At 52.0% G+C, this 18239-nt stretch overlaps 6 protein-coding genes and 1 non-coding gene across 7 annotated transcripts; 3 read left to right on the forward strand and 4 right to left on the reverse strand.

The window, feature by feature from the left end:
* Positions 1-1755: 1755 nt before the first annotated feature.
* SAICODRAFT_24661 (uncharacterized protein) lies at positions 1756-5245 on the reverse strand (the record flags this gene model as incomplete). The annotated part of the gene is made up of 3 exons (XM_019166792.1): positions 1756-1994; positions 2043-2600; positions 2653-5245. 3 exons carry the CDS (start codon positions 5243-5245, stop codon positions 1756-1758), a joined length of 3390 nt encoding a protein of 1129 aa, XP_019024998.1.
* A 316-nt stretch (positions 5246-5561) lies between these two features.
* Positions 5562-7563, forward strand: SAICODRAFT_18452 (uncharacterized protein). The gene is made up of 2 exons (XM_019165955.1): positions 5562-6344; positions 6394-7563. Exons 1-2 carry the CDS (start codon positions 5607-5609, stop codon positions 7498-7500), a joined length of 1845 nt encoding a protein of 614 aa, XP_019024999.1. The 5' UTR covers positions 5562-5606; the 3' UTR covers positions 7501-7563.
* Positions 7564-8280: 717 nt separating this feature from the next.
* Positions 8281-8364, forward strand: SAICODRAFT_t51. Its single transcript has one exon. It is a non-coding gene; the product is annotated as a tRNA-Val (tRNA).
* A 297-nt stretch (positions 8365-8661) lies between these two features.
* On the forward strand, positions 8662-9390 carry SAICODRAFT_55368 (pyridoxamine 5'-phosphate oxidase; the record flags this gene model as incomplete). Its single annotated transcript, XM_019169369.1, has 1 exon — positions 8662-9390. The coding sequence occupies one exon, from the start codon at positions 8662-8664 to the stop codon at positions 9388-9390; it is 729 nt and encodes a 242-aa protein (XP_019025000.1).
* Positions 9391-9480: 90 nt separating this feature from the next.
* Positions 9481-10299, reverse strand: SAICODRAFT_6671 (uncharacterized protein; the record flags this gene model as incomplete). Its single annotated transcript, XM_019170256.1, has 1 exon — positions 9481-10299. The coding sequence occupies one exon, from the start codon at positions 10297-10299 to the stop codon at positions 9481-9483; it is 819 nt and encodes a 272-aa protein (XP_019025001.1).
* Positions 10300-11169: 870 nt separating this feature from the next.
* Positions 11170-12527, reverse strand: SAICODRAFT_24665 (DnaJ-domain-containing protein; the record flags this gene model as incomplete). Its single annotated transcript, XM_019166793.1, has 6 exons — positions 11170-11406; positions 11457-11749; positions 11803-12082; positions 12141-12218; positions 12274-12359; positions 12413-12527. The coding sequence occupies 6 exons, from the start codon at positions 12525-12527 to the stop codon at positions 11170-11172; spliced, it is 1089 nt and encodes a 362-aa protein (XP_019025002.1).
* Positions 12528-13160: 633 nt separating this feature from the next.
* On the reverse strand, positions 13161-18156 carry SAICODRAFT_6673 (uncharacterized protein; the record flags this gene model as incomplete). The annotated part of the gene is made up of 2 exons (XM_019170257.1): positions 13161-15014; positions 15355-18156. The coding sequence occupies 2 exons, from the start codon at positions 18154-18156 to the stop codon at positions 13161-13163; spliced, it is 4656 nt and encodes a 1551-aa protein (XP_019025003.1).
* Positions 18157-18239: the final 83 nt, after the last annotated feature.

The following is an 18239-nucleotide window of genomic DNA, read 5'->3' on the forward strand; positions in this document are numbered from 1 at the left end:
GAGTCGGTGGTTATGCGTATCCGTTCTCCGAGACAGGATCGGACCGGCATCTGATGCCCGGTGTGCGACCTGCGTCATGATAGGGAGAGTCCGAGGGGTGGAGTGATTGGTTTGACTGGGAATTGAGACCCGAGGTCAGCTTGACGATGTGGAAAGGCGCCTTCCTTTGCAAATGATCGGGAGAGGCCCAAGATGATATCTCAGATGTTACCCGGGACCGATGGGCTTACCCCGCACGCGTCCACATGCACACTCATTTCGCAGCAGCTTGGGCCTCGTTGTAAATCTGACTGGCAATGAGCAGACCACTCAGACCACCAAGGCAAAAGCGCTTAGGTGAGAGATGTATATTTGATGGCATCGCTCGAGCTCAGCCGTTTCTTGAGCCGTGAAGGTTACCAGTGTTTGTTGACATTGGCCAGTCTAGCGTGCACGATATACCGGTATAAGCACAGTCTCGGCTGCATGGACAACCGTTTTTTCCGTTTTTAAGCCCTGCATTGAACCCGCCCGAGATTGCTATAAATAGACCCTCCCGTCATTAAACACCTTCGAGATGGCCGAGCTGCTGTATTCGGAGCCTGAGTTGCATATGGGTAACCGCAGTCGAGAAGTACTGAGAAGCTCCAGTTTATCCGTCCATGGCGGCCGTAACCTCATCAAAGCCCAGATCCTGATCCACTGGTTGGGAGGAGAAGTATTGTAGCCAAGCCTTGCCGTACGTCCCGAGGCCCGGACCGCTTGTACGTACTTTTGGATGAACTGTGTAGCATCGGATGTCTGTGCATACGCGTGACGATTGATCTGCCAGTCTCATCGCGGCGTGTGGAGCTTCCAGCCCGTGGGCCCTCTGTTAATCGTCAAGGTTGAGTGACGCAGGAGGGATGTATGCCTTGCTTTCCCCCAGCTGATCTTGGCCAGCAGCTGCATGTTGGTGTTTCTTACAAGTCCTTATGGTCGGGCGTGCGAACCGAAACTGCGCATGGACAGTTTCAGATTTGGATGCATAGTTACGGGTGTAGCTACCAGGTACCTACGATAGCGAAGAAGCACGGACGCAAAGCTTTCTTACACGGAAGTAATGGTCCAGCTCTAGAGGGCATCACTTCAACATTATCCGGCCATCGAGAGGCAACCTGCTTCCTCCTCAGATTGCATGCCAAGCACATTGCATGTCATTTATTACGACGGCAGGTTGCTCTCCCGCACCACACTCCGCTCTTCTTCCGCTCGTAAGCACAAGTCAAGTCCCGCGGACCTCAGTCGGCTCCCGAGTCCCTCGATATCTACGACTTCCCTGTGACTTCTAAGGAAAGCAATACGCTCCGAGATTGCAATAGGTTCAACTCCTCTCCATGTAGCAGCACCAAATCCTTCAAGTCGGCCTGGGAACGGGTCCAAATCAGACCGAAAACCCGGTCAGATCCGAGTCACATCTGGATCAAAAAGGGCCCAGATAGGCCCATGAGCGGCTTGGCGTTCCGGGAGATCTACACACCTGATGCAAATGCCTGATGGGATGGTAAGATATAAAGTGGAGGCTCAGTACATTTACAAGCACCGGTATATAAGGAATTTAAACCGTGTGTAACGAAATTCAAGCCAGCAGAAAGCCTCCTCTTTCCTCGTGTGTGCAAAAATAGAATGCAAGAAACGCCATGCAATCGTACCGAAACACCTATTCGAGGTTTTAATCGTCTATGTCCTAAAATCGGGGTTCCTGCCCTTTCGTCGTCCGTGCCGCATTTAAGGGCATTATTGTGCCACAGAGGCATCTGTAGCAGCATCGGCGGCAGACGCCGCTTCGCGCTCTTCGGCATCCATGTTGTGAAGCTGCGTACCAACTGAGTAGATCTCATCTTTGACCTTGAGCTGCCAGACATCGAACTTGCCCTTCAGGAAGAAAGCACCCTTTATCAGCATCCAGTTCAGGAAGGAGATAGGGTAGCACAGACGATATGCTTTGGTGATGTCTTCGGGGCTGGATTCGCGTACTACAGAGATGTTAGCAGACGAAAACCACAGACATGAAGGCAACTCACGAATTGTCCTTTCTCCCAGAATGACAATTGGCAACGGCAAAATCACGAGAGTCGCACACAAGCCAAGGCTTGGCAAGACGAGCAACAGCATAGCGTCGCGGACCTTCGGCTGGAGCCAGCCATCACTGAAGATAGCTCTCACGTCCCTAGCATATTGCGTCTCGTTCTCCCATACGAAATACTTCATGGCGACAAACGTGTGGTATAAGACGAATGCCGTAGTCCAGCTCATGCCAAAGTTTATCTCTGTCTTGCCCCCCAAGAACCACCTTAGCGGAGCAGCGAAGTACAATTCGTAGACCAGAGCGTAGGCTGTTGGCACGACGATAACGAGGGTGAACATGACGAACAGTAAACTTGCGACACGTACCAGGCCCCGCATGAAGAAACCTGGGGGTGCTAGTGCCTTGGTGACGTCCTTCTTGTTCGCATGATACGCAACAACAGCCGACGCCAGAGAACCCAACGGTACCAAGCCCAACGTCACTGCGTAAATATCACTAGGAACTGGGGCATCAGCAGGAAGAATCTTGGCGAACATAACCCGACCAAGGATGACTGTGTCCAAAGTTAGCACTGTAATCACACAAAAGGATCAGACTTCACATACGTGGTGCAGCACCCAAGCCAAGTCCAAGAACCGTACCGAACGCCCAAAGCCCAACAAACCAAAAGAATATCCTCGTCCAGAAATACGGCGGCGCATAAACCACCTGATACCTCTCATCCGTCCTAGTCTTATCCTCCTTGTTCTTCTCCGTCGAATCCAACCGACGGTTGTCCTCCGTAACTGGTACGAGCATCCGAACTCCCTTCTTTACGGGAACGTTATCCTTCACCGGAACGCGCAGGAATAATTTCGATCCATCACGTTCTTCTTCGGGGTAGCGGCCGTTGAACAAGAATGAGGAGAGGCGGAGGTATGACGCCAACTGTCTGTACCACCACTTCCAAACACCCTTGAACACAGGAGCCGGGTAAACCACATATTGCATAGCGACCGGCACGAAGATAAACCAAGCGATCATGTCGAGAGGGAGCTCAAAGAGCGGCGAGGCACCCATGAGATGCAACGGCAACACACCCGGAACGCAAAAGCGCGTAATCGTCAACGCACTCCCCAGACAAACAAAAATCCAAATCAAGTAGATGATACTACTAATCCCAATCTTCCTCAACTGCGCCAAAAACGACTTCGTAGCAATCTCCTGAAATGGCGAGAATGACGTATCATTCGGATCCCGAATAAAGTACAACACGCCCGTCCTCAGGACAGAGCGAGTCATGGAAAGGAAAGTGGCGATCTGGAACATGTACACCGTGCCCGAGAACCAATGCAAGAACCCACTCGTCCATGGGTTAGCAACAGCAAACTGCCATCGGCTCGTCAACGTGACCTCAGGACCGAGGGCGGGGATAGTCGCGAGATCAACGAGGACGCCGGAATAGACGGGAAAGAAGATCAGCTCGATCGAGAGGATGACAAAGACCTTCACGACATTGCGGAGGGAGATGAGGACGGCGTTGATTTGATCGATGATGTCCACCTGGGGTCCACCACGGGGGATGAATCGCCGCAGGAGACGTTGGAAGGGGAGGCTGAGATACCCGAAGCCAATGGCAAACGCGACTCCGTACCCCGCAAGGATACGTCTGGAAAGGCTGATGGTAACGGGCGCAGCAGCAACAATGAAACCTTCAGGTTCCGTTCCATTCGCATTCGTCGCCGCGGTCTTTGATGAGACAAAGTGCGCCATCCCTTTGATGAGCGTATCCTCAACCCTCGTCCTAAACCCAGCCTCAAACGGCACATGCCTCGCCACAAACGCACCCACATTCTCCCCCAACCCCCTCACCGTCTCAACCGCCGTCAACGGATCCAACAACCCCTTCACCGGTACCCACAACAACCTCCCCACCGCCTCAAGCGCATCCACCGGAGCCTTCCAATTCCGAATAACCAAATCCCCCACCGCAGCCGGTATGAAAACCCCAAAACACAGCAACGCAGACGAGAAAACCAATGCCAGAAACACATTCTGGATAACGTTAACAAAGGCATCTGTGAAACCGAGGAATTCGAGGATACCCTCGAACCCTTCTTCTTCGTCTTCGGGGGGGATGAGGGGGTCGTCCTCGGGGTGGTCGTGGTCGGGGGCTGGTGGTTCGTTGAGTGCGTCGTTGATGTAGTCGAAGAAGCCCTGGTTCGGAGCAGCAGGGACTGTAGGTGCGGGTCCAGCCGGCGTCGTGCTCTCGATTGCATATTCCACATGATTCGCGTCAGCCTGAGCTGCTGCTTCTGCCCTGTCCATACTCTCCTGAAGCCTAAGCTGGATCTCCGCATCTTCAGGGTCCAGACCAACTCTTCGCGCTTCCCTAGCAGCTGCTCTCGCTTCCCTTGCAGTCATTTCACGGATGAGCATCTGAGCATCACCCCCATCCTCCTCATCCTCATCCTCGTCCTCGTCCTCGTCCTCGTCGACCCACTCATCATCTTCATTTTCATTGTCTCCATCTTCGCCTTGCTGTGCAGCAGGCACTTCGAATATGTTGCCGTTGCCATTTCCGTTGCCCTGCTCAACCAATGCCGCATCCCGTTGTGCCTGCAAAATCGCAATTTGCTCCCTCAAGGCCGCACGCAATTCCTCCGGCAACATAGCCCGCTGTCCTCCCGCTCCGGCTGCTAGATCAACCTCCGCAAGTTGTCGAACTACCGCTCCAGGTTGTGCTTGTGCCGGCGCAGCAGCAGCAGCAGCAGCATTGTTCTCGGCCGCCTCGGCGCCCTCGCGGGCAGCGGCAATATGCTGATATTGTGCGATCCATTCGCGGAGGAGGAAGACGGCGAGGCAGGATACGACGAGGGAGATGATGATGACGTAGCCTTGTAGGACAATACCGAGCCAATTGACGGAGACGTAGATAGTATCTTGCTTGGCCGCGCTCTCTACTGCGGCGGTGGTGTTATTGTTAGATGGCAGAGTGTCGAGATCCGACGCAAGGAATGGGATACCGGATGCCCATGAGTACTCCCGTTTGAAAAGCATGAGCCATGTAAGTCCCACAGCAAACGGCCAAACTCCAAACCACATACACGTAACCACAATCGTGCGTACAACCCAGAACAACCCAAGGACAGCATGCTGTCCACCCTTCAACACAATCTGAACCAGCGGAAGCCTACTCGGCATATCACGCGCATACATCTTCGAAAACTTGAATTTCGCTTTGCATAGTTCGCAGTAATCCTTTCCGGAGTGTGCAAGCCATTGTTCTAGACAGTCTTGATGAACGTATCGGATTGTACCGGAGCATTTGCAGGGATGGTAGAGAGGATCCTCGGGTGTTGATTCTGAGCGACAGACGCGGCAGATGGCCTCTTCGTACGCGGTGGCGGGCACTGTCTCTGCCATTCACAGCGATTGTGTTGTCGCGGCTGTCTGGTGTCCCGCTCGCTGTGTTGCGGTAACGGTGCTCCTGCAATCCCTGCGCAACCGTGCCTCAGCAGCGTCATCCGCCGAGCCGCACCCAGGATAGGATACCTCCTCTACACCATCAGCACCCGCAATGTCCTACGAGGATAACAATCCATTCTCATCCTCTCCAACGGAGGACAACCGCCCAAGCTCGTTCCATCCTTACTACTATGCCTCAGGCTCGACGTCGAGGGAGGAGCACGAGCAGGAAGCGGAACCACAGCAAGAACAGACTACCGGGTCCCCAGCATTCGGTGAGGGTGAGGACGAGGAGGTGCCGGCGGAGTATTCAGGTGGTCTGAGCATTGGCGACAGGAGGGAAGCGACAGAATCGAGCGAACCGCCAAGCAAGCACGACGAAAGTGATGAAGACGTTTTGAGACCAAAGGACCCGTCTTCATGCTGCCGCATTGGCCAGATCCTCGCCAGCATTAACACCCAAGACGGGGGCATCACAATCACGGAAGCGTCAAAATCCAGCGAAGGCAACTTCGTTGTCTACACCATATCTCTTACTTCCTCCTCAAACTCGGGAGGGAACTACACCTGGGGCCAAAACAACCTCATCCCCGTCCGCCGACGATACTCCGATTTTGCATCTCTCCACAAATTTCTTTGTCGACTCTATCCAACATGCATCATCCCACCAATCCCGGAGAAGCAATCCGCCGGAGCATATGTCGCACACCCTACAAAAGCCAAGGAAGACGTCACTGTCATTGAGTATCGAAAGCGTGCTCTCACTGTCTTTCTGAGGAAATGCGCGATGCATCCCCATCTTCGTGCTAGCCACTTTTTCCATAGGTTCTTGGAGAACGACGTCAGCTGGGTACGTTAACCTGACTTTGATCCTTGAATGAATGCTAACAGATGAACAGAGCGAGATCAATCACACCCCACCCCTCAACACCCTCCCAAAATCCCTATACCATGCACCACCCATCAACCCCTCCTCCCCAACACCCGCACACGCACACCTACCCGCGCCCTCCTCCTCCTCCATTCTCACCGCTCGCCAGAATGCCGCCGGCTACCCCGACCTCGACGCACGCCTCAAGGAGTTCGAACGCACACTCGCACCCACCATGGAGAAAACATGTAGACGCCTCGTCCGCCGTTTAGCCGACCTGAGTGCCGAATACGCCGAACTCGGCGCCGCATACAACGGGTTCTCACTTACCTCCACAACCCTCCCAACACTGCTCGAGCGTTGCGGACAAGCCTCAGATCACACCTACCTCGCCGTCGCTGCCCTCGCACAATCCATCGCCACCGGTTTCGGCGAGTCGCTGGTTGAACGGAGAGGGTCTGTGGAGGCTGTGAGGGATGTACTTAAGTTTCGGGCGGGGAAAGAAGCGCAGTATATCGCTACGAGGGAGGCATTGCAGAAAGCCAAGGAGACGTTGGAACATCTCGAGAAATCTGAGTTAGAGGCGAAGAGGATTGATGGGATGTTATCTCGGATCCAAGGCCCCTCAATCACCTCCTCCCCCACCTGCCCCGACGACGATATCCCACCCCCCGAAGACGTCGCCATCCCACCCCCAACAGACCGCAAAAAGCGCTCCGGATCAAGCGGAATGGGAATGTCCGCAGTCCTCGGAAAACTCAACCACGCATTCCAAGGAATTCTGGATCAAGACCCGTCCACCACGCGCCGGAATCAGATTGGGAAGACGAGGGAGATGATTGTGCAGTTGACGTCTGGGGTAGAGGTTGCGGAGAGGGATAGGAGGGTTTGTGATGAGGCTGTTAGGAGGGAGATTGAGAGGTACTTCGGCTCAGTCACATACTCGGCGGAGGGGAAGGCGGAGGAGGGTGAAGGTGAGAGTGAGGGTGCGGAGGTGCGTGATGGTAGAGCGGCGGGAGGTGTATCCGGTGTTGCGCTGAGGGACATGATGTCCGGATGGGCTGGCGCTATGACAGAGTTCGGGAGGAGGGGGGTCGAGGGGTGGCAAGATGTTTTGGCGGAGATTGGGGAGTAAGGTGGACTGTGGTCTGTAGGATGGGGGTTGGGATATGGCGTTGTTTGGATATTGATACCTTCCAATTCATGATGTTTTCAAACACTGTCACTTGATATCCTCATTCTTGCATTTTCCTATGGTGTGACTGAGCTAACCTGCAGCTGGCTTGAAATCATGAACCCGTTCGGATGACTTACTCCACCTGAGTACAGAGGTGAGGCAGGCGCATTCAGATCCACACTAACCTACGCGTGGGAATGCTAACTCAGAATATGATCAGCTGCGTCATCCATACCAGTACCGGTCCTTAGTGGTTCAAAAAGAATCAAGGCATGATCTTAGCAACCACCAGTAGATAGGCTTCACCTCTGGTAGAATACATTTAACGGCGATTTATGTGGTGTCGTTCATACCCTTTCGATCTCCAGTCGAGATGTGCTTTTGACTCCTCGCAGGTAGGCTTAAGTGGTTGGCTTCAGGTGGCTTGGGTCACTCGCCGGGCATCATGTTAAGGATGACTTATGTCTTGTCCTCCATACGCTTCCAATCACCGGTCCCCTCCTCCCTCTTCGCAGGCTTGAGAGCTTCCGGTCACATGGGCCTGAATTAGACGAGTGCCCTCACAGGCCTGAGACAACAAGACTCAAGTGTGGGTCAAATTGCAAAATGTCTATAATGCATATGTAGCCATCTGGAAGGGACACCGCCGGCAGCCGATAGGCCGCCGGCGACTTTGATCGGGAATTGCTCTGTTTTGATTCGTGTAGTTTGCATTAAGAACTAATGCAGCAATCAAAAGACCGTTTGGCCTAGTCGTTAGGGCGTCTCCTTTACAGATCAAGAAAACGGAGAAGGTCGTGGGTTCAATCCCCACAATGGTCATGAATTTTGTGTCTTGGTGAATCATCTCCGCGCTGGTGCGAAGTATCTTTGGAATAATCATGGACGTCAGTGTTGCATGAGTTTCATGCGCTGAAACTATCTTATATCACAAGATTCTGGACGTCATTAGAAGTCATTCCCACGGGAACGACGACACCCGTCATACGTGACGCACGTCTATGCAGCTCCCCGCCGGCAACCTTAATTCCGAAAACCTACACCCATCGAATGCTCCAACGTACGCGTCTCGGCATCCTCTCAAAACATTTCCGTCCGCTCACTACATCCTCCTCACTCATGAACCTTGACTCCGCACCTCCGTCCCGCGACCAACGCTTGGTCTTTGCGCCAGATCGCTACCAGTACACTAAAGACTCTCTCAACCTTTCCCAGGTCGATCCCGAATCTCCGTTCAAGACCTTCCATACCTGGTTCAGTCATGCGAAAGAGTCAAGCGAGGTTACATCTCCTGATGCGGTTGTTCTCTCGACGGCGGAGCTGCCGTCCGGTCGTGTCTCGTCAAGATACGTCTTGTTGAAACAGTTGGACTCCAAAGGCTTCGTCATCTTCTCCAACTTTGAAACGAGCAAGAAAGGACGACATTTGGCCACGAATCCTCGAGCAAGCTTGACGTTCTGGTGGGAGCCACTACAGAGACAAGTTCGTGTCGAGGGTATTGCTGTCCGCTTGACTGCCGAAGAGTCGCAGGAGTACTACGATACAAGGCCTCGGGGCTCGAGAATCGGTGCATGGGCATCTCCGCAATCTTCAACAATCGAGAACAGAGACGTTCTGGATCAGCGGGTCAAAGACGCAGAAACCAAGTTTGGTGGACAAGAAAAGATTCCAGTGCCGCCTTTCTGGGGAGGACTGAGGATCGTCCCCGAAGAAGTCGAGTTTTGGCAGGGAAGGAACAATAGATTGCATGATCGCTTGGTATATCGGAGAACAGTCCCGCTTGAGAGCGTAGATCAGGCATCGACAGAAGGACCGGGCGAGTTCATCATCGAACGATTGGCACCGTGAAGTATATCACTAGAAAGACTTATAGCAAAGAAGCAAGAACGCCGTCCTCTATCTTAATCAAACCAAACCAAATCCAGAAAACCCCCTATATCAAGCACTGTGCATGTAATCCATCAACCTCTTTCTCTTCTTCTGTTCCGCTTCGTGCATCTTCCTGATAGCTCTGCCATCCAGAGTCCCAGGTTTTGGTACCTCTACATCACCCTTAGGTAGCACCTTCACACCGACACCCATTGTATCAGTCTTCACTTTAACCTTTACTGGCTCCCGCTGACCTTCACGACCTTCCGCTCCGATACCTTGTGGTTGAAATGGCGACCAGCCAGCTGCAACAAGTTGCTTGTAGCCAAATGACGACGGCTTGATGTGTAAGGGGTTTAGAAGTGCTTGTGAGTGTTTTAGTCGCGACAAATGAGCGATGGATGTGTTGTGAAGTGTAACGTCCGCTCGATTGACGTCAGTGTTGCACGTAGGACAGACAAATGTGGACGCGGACACCATCAGCATTTCTGAAGGTGTGACTGAGGCGGTTTCTTCCAGATCTTCTTCCACCCACTCGCCCTCGCTACTCTCGTCATTTTCGAGGTTGGCGTGTTCTAGTGGCGCTCCGACAGTACCGTCCATCTCTGCGCCCGTTTGCTGTTGAGCAAAGTATAGTGTGTTCAATGCTTGATCCGTAGAGTGTTTATTGCCCATCATACTTCTGTAAAAATCCGCAACATCCTTGCCAGAAGACTTCTCCACCCGTCTCTTCTGCGCACTTCCCTCCGACGTGCCCGCCAGCTCGCCAGCTTTCACGAAGGCGATGGGCTTACGTCGCCGCAGAATGCCATAACCAAACGAATGTTCGGTCTTGTGAGTTAGGTTGTCATCTTCCGTCCCTTTGAAGCCTCGCTTCTCGGTGTGCATGGTGCTCCGGTCAAACGCAGTGCCGTCGGTGTGTCCCAGATCCCGGAAACGGCAAAGAAGTGACGTCTGCGCGTGTAACGTAGACAACATCCCACACTACCCACAGAACGGCCAAAAGCTTTTCGATTTAGGAAGAGTATGAGGTCTGAGAGGCTACAATGCAGGAAATGTGTTGTGATGGGGTTAGGACGTGCTTGCAAATAATTCTCTTACAGCATGAGAACATGATGACCATGAATGCAGCCGCGGAAGAAGTCTGATCACGATAACTTGAACTACTCTTCTGATGCTTCGCAGACCAACGCTCATTTTCTTGGGGTTGGAGATAGGAATGGGATAGCCTTGGTGAGCTTTTGAATGGAGAACTGGCATCATGGATCTTACAAGTGTACATGTTCAAATTCGAATTCGGAGACTGATACAATTTATCCCAACAAAACTTGAAAGAGCCTTACGGGAGCTGGCTGTTTTCTGTAAGATATTCAACCGGAACTCTGCCTGGTGAGAGCGGTCTCGCGTTGAGACAGGCATACATGATAACGTGCAGAGATGCGTGGGAAAGCTTGAGGACCCGGGCTTTCGAAGTGGTCAACTCCGAAATCAAGACATTGAACAAACATCAAACCAAGTGCAAGAGTGTATACCATCAACAACCATAGAATGCTTTTTGTATATGATATGCGACAAACCCCCATTTAGAATACTGACGAAATTGCCTAGGCGTAACCCATTGCGAAGGACTTCTAACATCTGCAGTGCCTTCTTTCTCTTCCACTTCCACTTTCGCATCCCCAGATACGTGACATATATGTTCCTCAGATATATCGTACATACTAATACTCATACCCCTTGTGTGGACCAGTTACTCAGTCATCCGCCTGCTCGGGTCTCGTTTGGGTTTGGTGTAGGTCTCTCGCTCCAGAACCACCCATTTGCGCGGGTCCGGTTGAAGTCGTATCCTGTACTCGAACTTCTTCTGCTCCTGCTCCTTCTTTCTCCAGGATCCCTAATCCAATCATTCCTCTCTCCTTCGCTGCTCGCTGAGCTCGAACTCCCAGCATCATCCTCCTCATCGTCAAGATCCACGCCGCGGTGATTCTCCATCATCTGTACAACCATTAGCCAGGTATTCAGAGATTTTGGACTGTCGACGGTACCTCCAACACATCCACCACCCCACCAAGTAGCTTCATCACCCTCTCATTCAACAATCCCCTCCTCCCTCGCTCACGTTCTCCCTCAACTTCTCCTCTCGCTCTTTCACGTTCCTCTGCTCTCATCCTAGTCGCATAATCAATCCGCATAGGAATCGCTAACGTCACCCGTGCCAGCTGCACCGATACGTGAAACCGATTAACAAGATCGAAGTACGACAGTGTGCTCATATGCTGCCGTACACGATTGACGCGGTGAAGCTCGATCGAGAGGAGAAGAGCGTACGTTTGCGTTGCTGTACCAACTCATTAGCTGATGCGTTCGGTTGCATCACAAGGGAATTCATACCCAGAACGACCTCTCTCAACCTCGAGAAACTCCTCTCCACAGCTTCTAACACCTCTTCTCCAAGCCCCAAACTCGGATATTGCCGATTCAATACCTGAAATGCCTTTCTCAATAACGTAAAATCTCCTTCCATGAATTCCCTCAATACAGCGGCTACTGCGCTTCGGAAGGTGTATTCCCCCAGGAATGGCGCCGTGGTGGTTGCCGAAGAGATACTGGAGGGCGGCGTACCGGCATGATCATAGATGCGGCGATTTGAGGACGAGGAGAGGATATCGTACTGTATTAGACAATATGTGAGTACTTGAAGAAGCCGAAGCGAAAACGAGTATACGTACGGCAAACGACACCTTCTGAAACGCCGCTGTCGCTGCTGGTACATTCGGCAATTTGTCTGGATGGCAGATTCTGCAGCGCTGATAATCGCTCATTAGCACTCATTCATGGTACAGCGGAGATGAAGTAGCATACATCCAGGTATGCTCGACGCAGTTCTTCTGGTTTGGATGTTCGCGAGGCGCCGAGGATCTGATAAAGGTCGTCTAACTGTAGAATCTCTGTAAGAACAGCATTTAGCACAGTCACTCGTCTATCAGTCGTACGAGCCTACCTTCTACAATCCTAGTCGCCTTCGGACTCATCTTCGCTCCACCATGCACATCTCCTTGTCCACTCCTTGCTCCGTTCTCACGTTGCGGCGGAACAGGCTCATTCAAATCGACCATGCTTGGCTGCCGCGATGGAGGCCTACTAGGCGGCCGTGATGCACCAGCTCTGCTCCCAGGTCGACTCGACGATGGCGTCCGTGTCCGCCGCTGCTTTGGTGTTGACCATGAGTCGTGAACATGGCCGGTATTGGAAGGGAGATCAGATGTCGATGTTCCCAATGGCATTCCTGTTGCAGAGGGGTGGATAGATGTGTGATAAGAGATGTTCTGCTACCGGATAAGGAGTCGAGCGATGAACAATACGTATCTCCGTCAAGGAATGTCGTATAGGAGAGACAAGAGCACTGAATTGAACCGCTCGTTGTGCAGGTTCACGTAGAGCGTTCTTTGACAGTCTGTCTGGTATTCGGATGCCTCCCCCGTGAAAGCGGAGTGCATTTCGTTCTGCCTCAAGTGGTGTCGCAGATAGAGGTGAGCGACCAGGGTTGTGCCCAGTGGGACCCTTGCTTGGCCCTGTAACCTTAAACCGCGACTGGTAGGGACTGCCCCGCCTGACATGTGAAAGCCGCATGTGCGCAGTCTCCTGCCAAAAAAAATATATGTACTCGGAGATCAGTGAAAACGAATGGTATTCTATCTAATTTGTACTTGAACTGGCTGTTACTCATACATTCCTAGTAACGATCAAGTTTAAGACGACTGCGAGGTCCTCGCCAACTGCTTAGCCTTCTCGATAGACGCGAAAGACTCCTTCATAAGCGACTCCTTGTACTGCTGGATAGTCATGTCCAAACGCTGCACCTGCTTGTCCTTGACCTCCCACAACTCATCGGCAACCTGCGAGATAAGTCTGAAGTCGTGAGAAACGAGCACGACACCACCGTTGAATGCCTTACATGCCGAAGCCAACGCATCAATGGATGGGACATCCAAGTGGTTAGTAGGCTCGTCGAGCAAGATGATGTGAGGGTTCTCCATAGCCAACTGAGCGAAAACGACACGAGACTTGAGACCGTCGGACAAGGTTCTAATCTCGGACGTTTGGTGGGTACCAGAGATACCGTAACGACCAAGCTGAGAACGCCAGTAAGACAACTCCTTCTCGGGGTACTTCTCCTTGTACAGGGAGAGGAAGTAGTCCAAGGGAGACTTTTCAAAGGGAAGCTGGTCAGCAGAGTGCTGAGAGTACTTGGCGAGCTTGAGACCAGAGTAACGGGTGATGTTACCGTCAATAGGAGACAAGTGTCCGGTAATCAAGTGAAGCAAAGTAGACTTTCCAGTACCGTTCTTTCCGACAAGGGCAATACGGGAGTCCATGTCGATACCAAAAGACAAGTCCTTGTAAAGCGCGTTCTTGGGCAAACCGTCGTAAGAGAAAGTAACGTCGGAGAAAGCGATAATCGGAGGAGGAAGCTTGCGGGTCTCGGGGAAGTTGAAGGAAAGGGGCTTCTGAGTGACGATAGACTCCAACAAACCGGCAGCCTCCATCTTGTCGATAATCTTCTGCTTAGACTTGGCTTGTCTGACCAAGTTGGCATATGTACCAGCGGAAGCAATGAACTTCTTGATATGGGCAATTTCTTCCTGCTGCTTGTTGTACGCCTTCATGTGGTTGACCTCCAATTCCTCCTTCGTCCTGACGTAAACATCGTAGTTACCACCGTAGTAGACCAACTTCTTCCCGAGAGTCAAGTCCATGATGTTGGTACAGACTGTGTTCAAGAAATCCTGGGAGTGAGAGTTGACGACCAAGATCTTGTTGTAGGTGGAAAGGTAAGCCTCCAACCACACCACGGCCTCCAAATCCAAGTGGTTAGTGGGCTCATCGAGCAAAAGCAAAGTAGGCTTGATGAACAACGCTCTCGCAAGAGCGACACGCATACGCCAACCACCAGACATGTCCTTAGTAGCCTTCCCCATCATCGGCGCAGTGAAGCCCAAACCAGACAAAATCATCGAAGCCTTAGCCTCCATAGTGTTAGGGTCCAAATCATCCAACTCGTCGTACTTGTCCTGCAACAACATCTCATCGACATCCGGATCCGCCGCAAGCTCGTCAATCTCCTTCTCGAGCTTCGCCGCCTTCGCCTTAGCAGACGCAACAATGTAGTCCAACGCATTGACATCAGATGGCTCAGCTTCGGAGTTCAAGAGGTAAACATCGATAATCTCGGGAATAGGAACATCACGCTGAGCCAAAGAAGTCAAGAACGTCGACTTTCCGGAACCGTTGTGACCCAAAAGACCATATCTCTGACCGTAGTTGAGCTCAATAGTGGCGTTCTCAATCAAAACACGTCCGTGGAAAGAAAGCGAGTACTGCTCGATCTTAATATCGCGGGAACGCTGGTCGGAAGTCAAGACACCAACAGCGGATCTGTCGAAGTTGGAGTTATCGTCCTCGATGGACATACCATCGATACCGGAAGCGACAGAGTTGGGTGTGTCAGTGCCCTTCTTGGAGGACTTCAACGCGGTAGGCTTCTCGCCCTTCGCGGCGGCCTTGGCGGCCTTCTCGGCCTCACGCTTGAGCTTGGATGCGGACTTGGACATTTCGTATAGTCAATCGAATAAACTGGTATCAAAAGAAGGTGAATAATTCCGACAATCGATTACTACTCAGGCGTTTGTTCTTGGGAGTGTTGAAGCGCCTGCGCTGGTTAGGAGGCCTTTTGCTGCGACCGACGTCGGGTTACTCAAAAATTCAACGCCACACCAAAAAATTGGGACGCATGTGCCTCGGCAGTGCTGCATGCTTACGACGTAAAGCCGTCATTGCATGTTTTAGCTAACGATATGCTTGTAAATGCTGAAAATACAGTTGACATAGTAGAGCCTATCATTCCAATTGGGCGGTTCAAGTCTCCTTACCGCCACCCTTTACCGCCGCCTTGCCAACGGTCATTCCCCTCCCTTTCAGCCAGCTCTGATAGGCCGTATACTTCTTCTTTACCACCTCCTCGCTATCAATGCCACTCACCAAATTGCTCTTCATCTTCATTGCTTCCTGCGGTACGTCCAGGTACCTCTGAAACACTGCCAGATCCTCCTCCTTGGGACCGTGTGACTCGACCTTGGCAGTAGCCATATCGACATACGGCGTAAACTCGGGATGTGGTTTGTTCGAAGAAGTGGCAATGACCGCTGTGATTGTTTGCGCCTGAGGATATGAGATGTACCTCTCGTACTCTTGCATCTCCTGCTCATTCACCGTCGGTTGCGAACACGCATGCACAATATTGTCAACGGCGGTAACCTTTCCTTCATGTTTTCCTTCATCTTTGATTTCCTTTTCACTGGATCTTTCACTGTCATGGAAACTTCCCGTCTTCTCCATCACAGCAGAGATGCTCGGATCCGCATGAATCAACCACCGATGTAGCGAAAAACTCTTCTCCTTACTCGCTTTCTCCTTTTGCTTCTCGATCTCTTTCGGTTGAGAAACTTCCCGCGCCCTAATCTTGAACGGACTGATATCCATTTCCCTACCTTCCTTCTGCATGACGCCCGGAGGAAGATACCGGAGTGAGGAGTTCACATTGTATGCAAAGACACGCTGGAAAGAGGATATGACGGGTTTGTACACGTTCGTCCAATGATCCGCCAAAACCTTTTCCTCTACCCTCCCCTTCACCTTCGGCATCGCAGGAGGCCCTTCGCAGTCTTTCAAGTTGTTCGGCGTCCACCACATCTGATAGTCCCTCCGTTTGCGCGGCAGCCTCGGGTCATGGTGATGCAGATGATAATCATTCGTCAAATCCCAAAGCTTCGGTTTATCCTTACTGACGCGGAAGTTGCCAAGGAAGAGGTTAATCGCCTCTTGCCTCGTCGCATCCACGAACGAGTTCGAGTAAAAGCGGCGGACAGCCTCGATCATATCCCGCGAATGCGAGGACCATTGATTGATCTTCCTGTACCCCTCGACCGTGTTCACGAGATGACTTCCACCATACTGCAACGCAATCGTATCACCATGGTCATGGAACATCTCCGTCAGCAGATTCACAGCATCAGTATCGAACGCGACAAACGGCTCATCAATGATGCCCAGTGCATGTAACTGATGTCCCAACGCCCTCTTTCCTATCATGAACTGCGCAGCATTCGTCCGGTCCAAACAATCGATACAGTTCGTCCTCACCACACCATGCTGAAGCTTCATGATATGCTGTCCAGCAGCTCTGGCTGCGGGCGTCGGAGAACCCCCGTTGTGGAAGAATCCAGTTTCCTCGAGCACTTGCTCCGCAATACGTTCCAAGGTGAGGATAACTTCCTGATCCCGGCTCTTCGATGCGCGAGACATGTCCCAAGCGATATACTGTATTTTCCTCCCCTCCTCCAAGAACTGGTTGAGATACTCAATACAAGCAGTGAACTCCGTCAATAACAGCGACTCACGCGGCGTCCGTTCCCTCTCCTTGACAAGGTTCAGCACAACACACGGCGCCCCATACCGCCCAAACATATCATCAAAATGTAATGCCGCAGCACTATAAAATGGATCAACAACATTAATCTCAATCGGTGGTTTCGGGCTCATGTTCGTCACATCCTGGCTCCAATTCAACGGGATCGAGCCTCGGTGCTGGACGTAGGATGTATACCGCGGATTTCCCCAAATCCCCTCCTTACCGGAGTGGAAGCTCATGGTCAACATGTCACTAACTATCTGCTCCGTCTCGACCTCGTTCGCGACATATCCCTTGTCGTTCACGCCTCTCTTCAGGAATCTCGCTCCAGCGAAGAAATGCGAGCGGCGGGCGATGAGGGTGATATACACAGCCCTCCCAAACACCGATAACTTGGCTTGATCGATGAACCCGTGAATAATCGGTAAGCACCAATCCGTCGTATCCTTCAAACATGTCCGAGCACCTTGCAAGAGATGGTCATTCCAGACAAACATCTCATTGAATATGGGTTTCGGTGTCTTCACTTTCGTATGCGGACCAGCCGCTGCCGCCGCTCTTGTGCGGATGATGTTGTTCTGTAACGTGTTTGTGATATCGTAGGTATAACTGAAATAAAACGTCTTCCCCAGATCCAAGCTCTGGAAGATACTCAGGTACCGGCCTTCTTCTGAGTTACGGTCGGGGAGCTTCGAGGTGGGTCCAGCCATGATCGGGAGTAATTGAGTTTCATCGACGTGGTAGACATAATGACCACCGATCAGTGCGACAATGCTCCTCTTCGTGATGAGGCTCATATAGTACCCCGCCGTAAATCGGATGAACCCAACGATGCCCCACGCCACCAACAATTTCGTAAACCCCGTACTCTTATTCCCATCTTCAATTGTCCCCAACAACGCCAGCACTTGTCGTCGGTTATACACCGCATCATCCTCCGTCAAACTCAATTCACCGACATCCACAGTCCGATCAATCTTCAAGACACGGAAGATAGTATCATCCGCATTCGCCCCGACGACATAGAACCTCGTACGCGTCTCGTAAAGCGTAAACCGTACCATTGCCTTACTGACCGACACAATCGGCATCGTATCATGCGCCTGAGCAACATCCTCAAACAACCGGAACGTATTCCCTGAATCCTGCGGAGCAGGAGCCGGAGCCAGTACTGAAGCCGAGTTTCCTGAATCCTCCACCGCAGCTCCTGCCGTATGATCCGCCCTTAACTTCTGAGCTTCTGTCGGCCCATCATTCGCTATTGTGTCTGCTTCCATATGTGCTGGAGATTCACATCTCTTGGAAATCTTATTCGCAGTAATAATCGAGCCGACTGTACGACGCGACCCCGTATACGTGT

Source organism: Saitoella complicata, assembly GCF_001661265.1.
Source record: "Saitoella complicata NRRL Y-17804 unplaced genomic scaffold SAICOscaffold_8, whole genome shotgun sequence".
In the NCBI taxonomy this organism is placed as follows: Eukaryota; Fungi; Ascomycota; class Saitoellomycetes; order Saitoellales; family Saitoellaceae; genus Saitoella; species Saitoella complicata.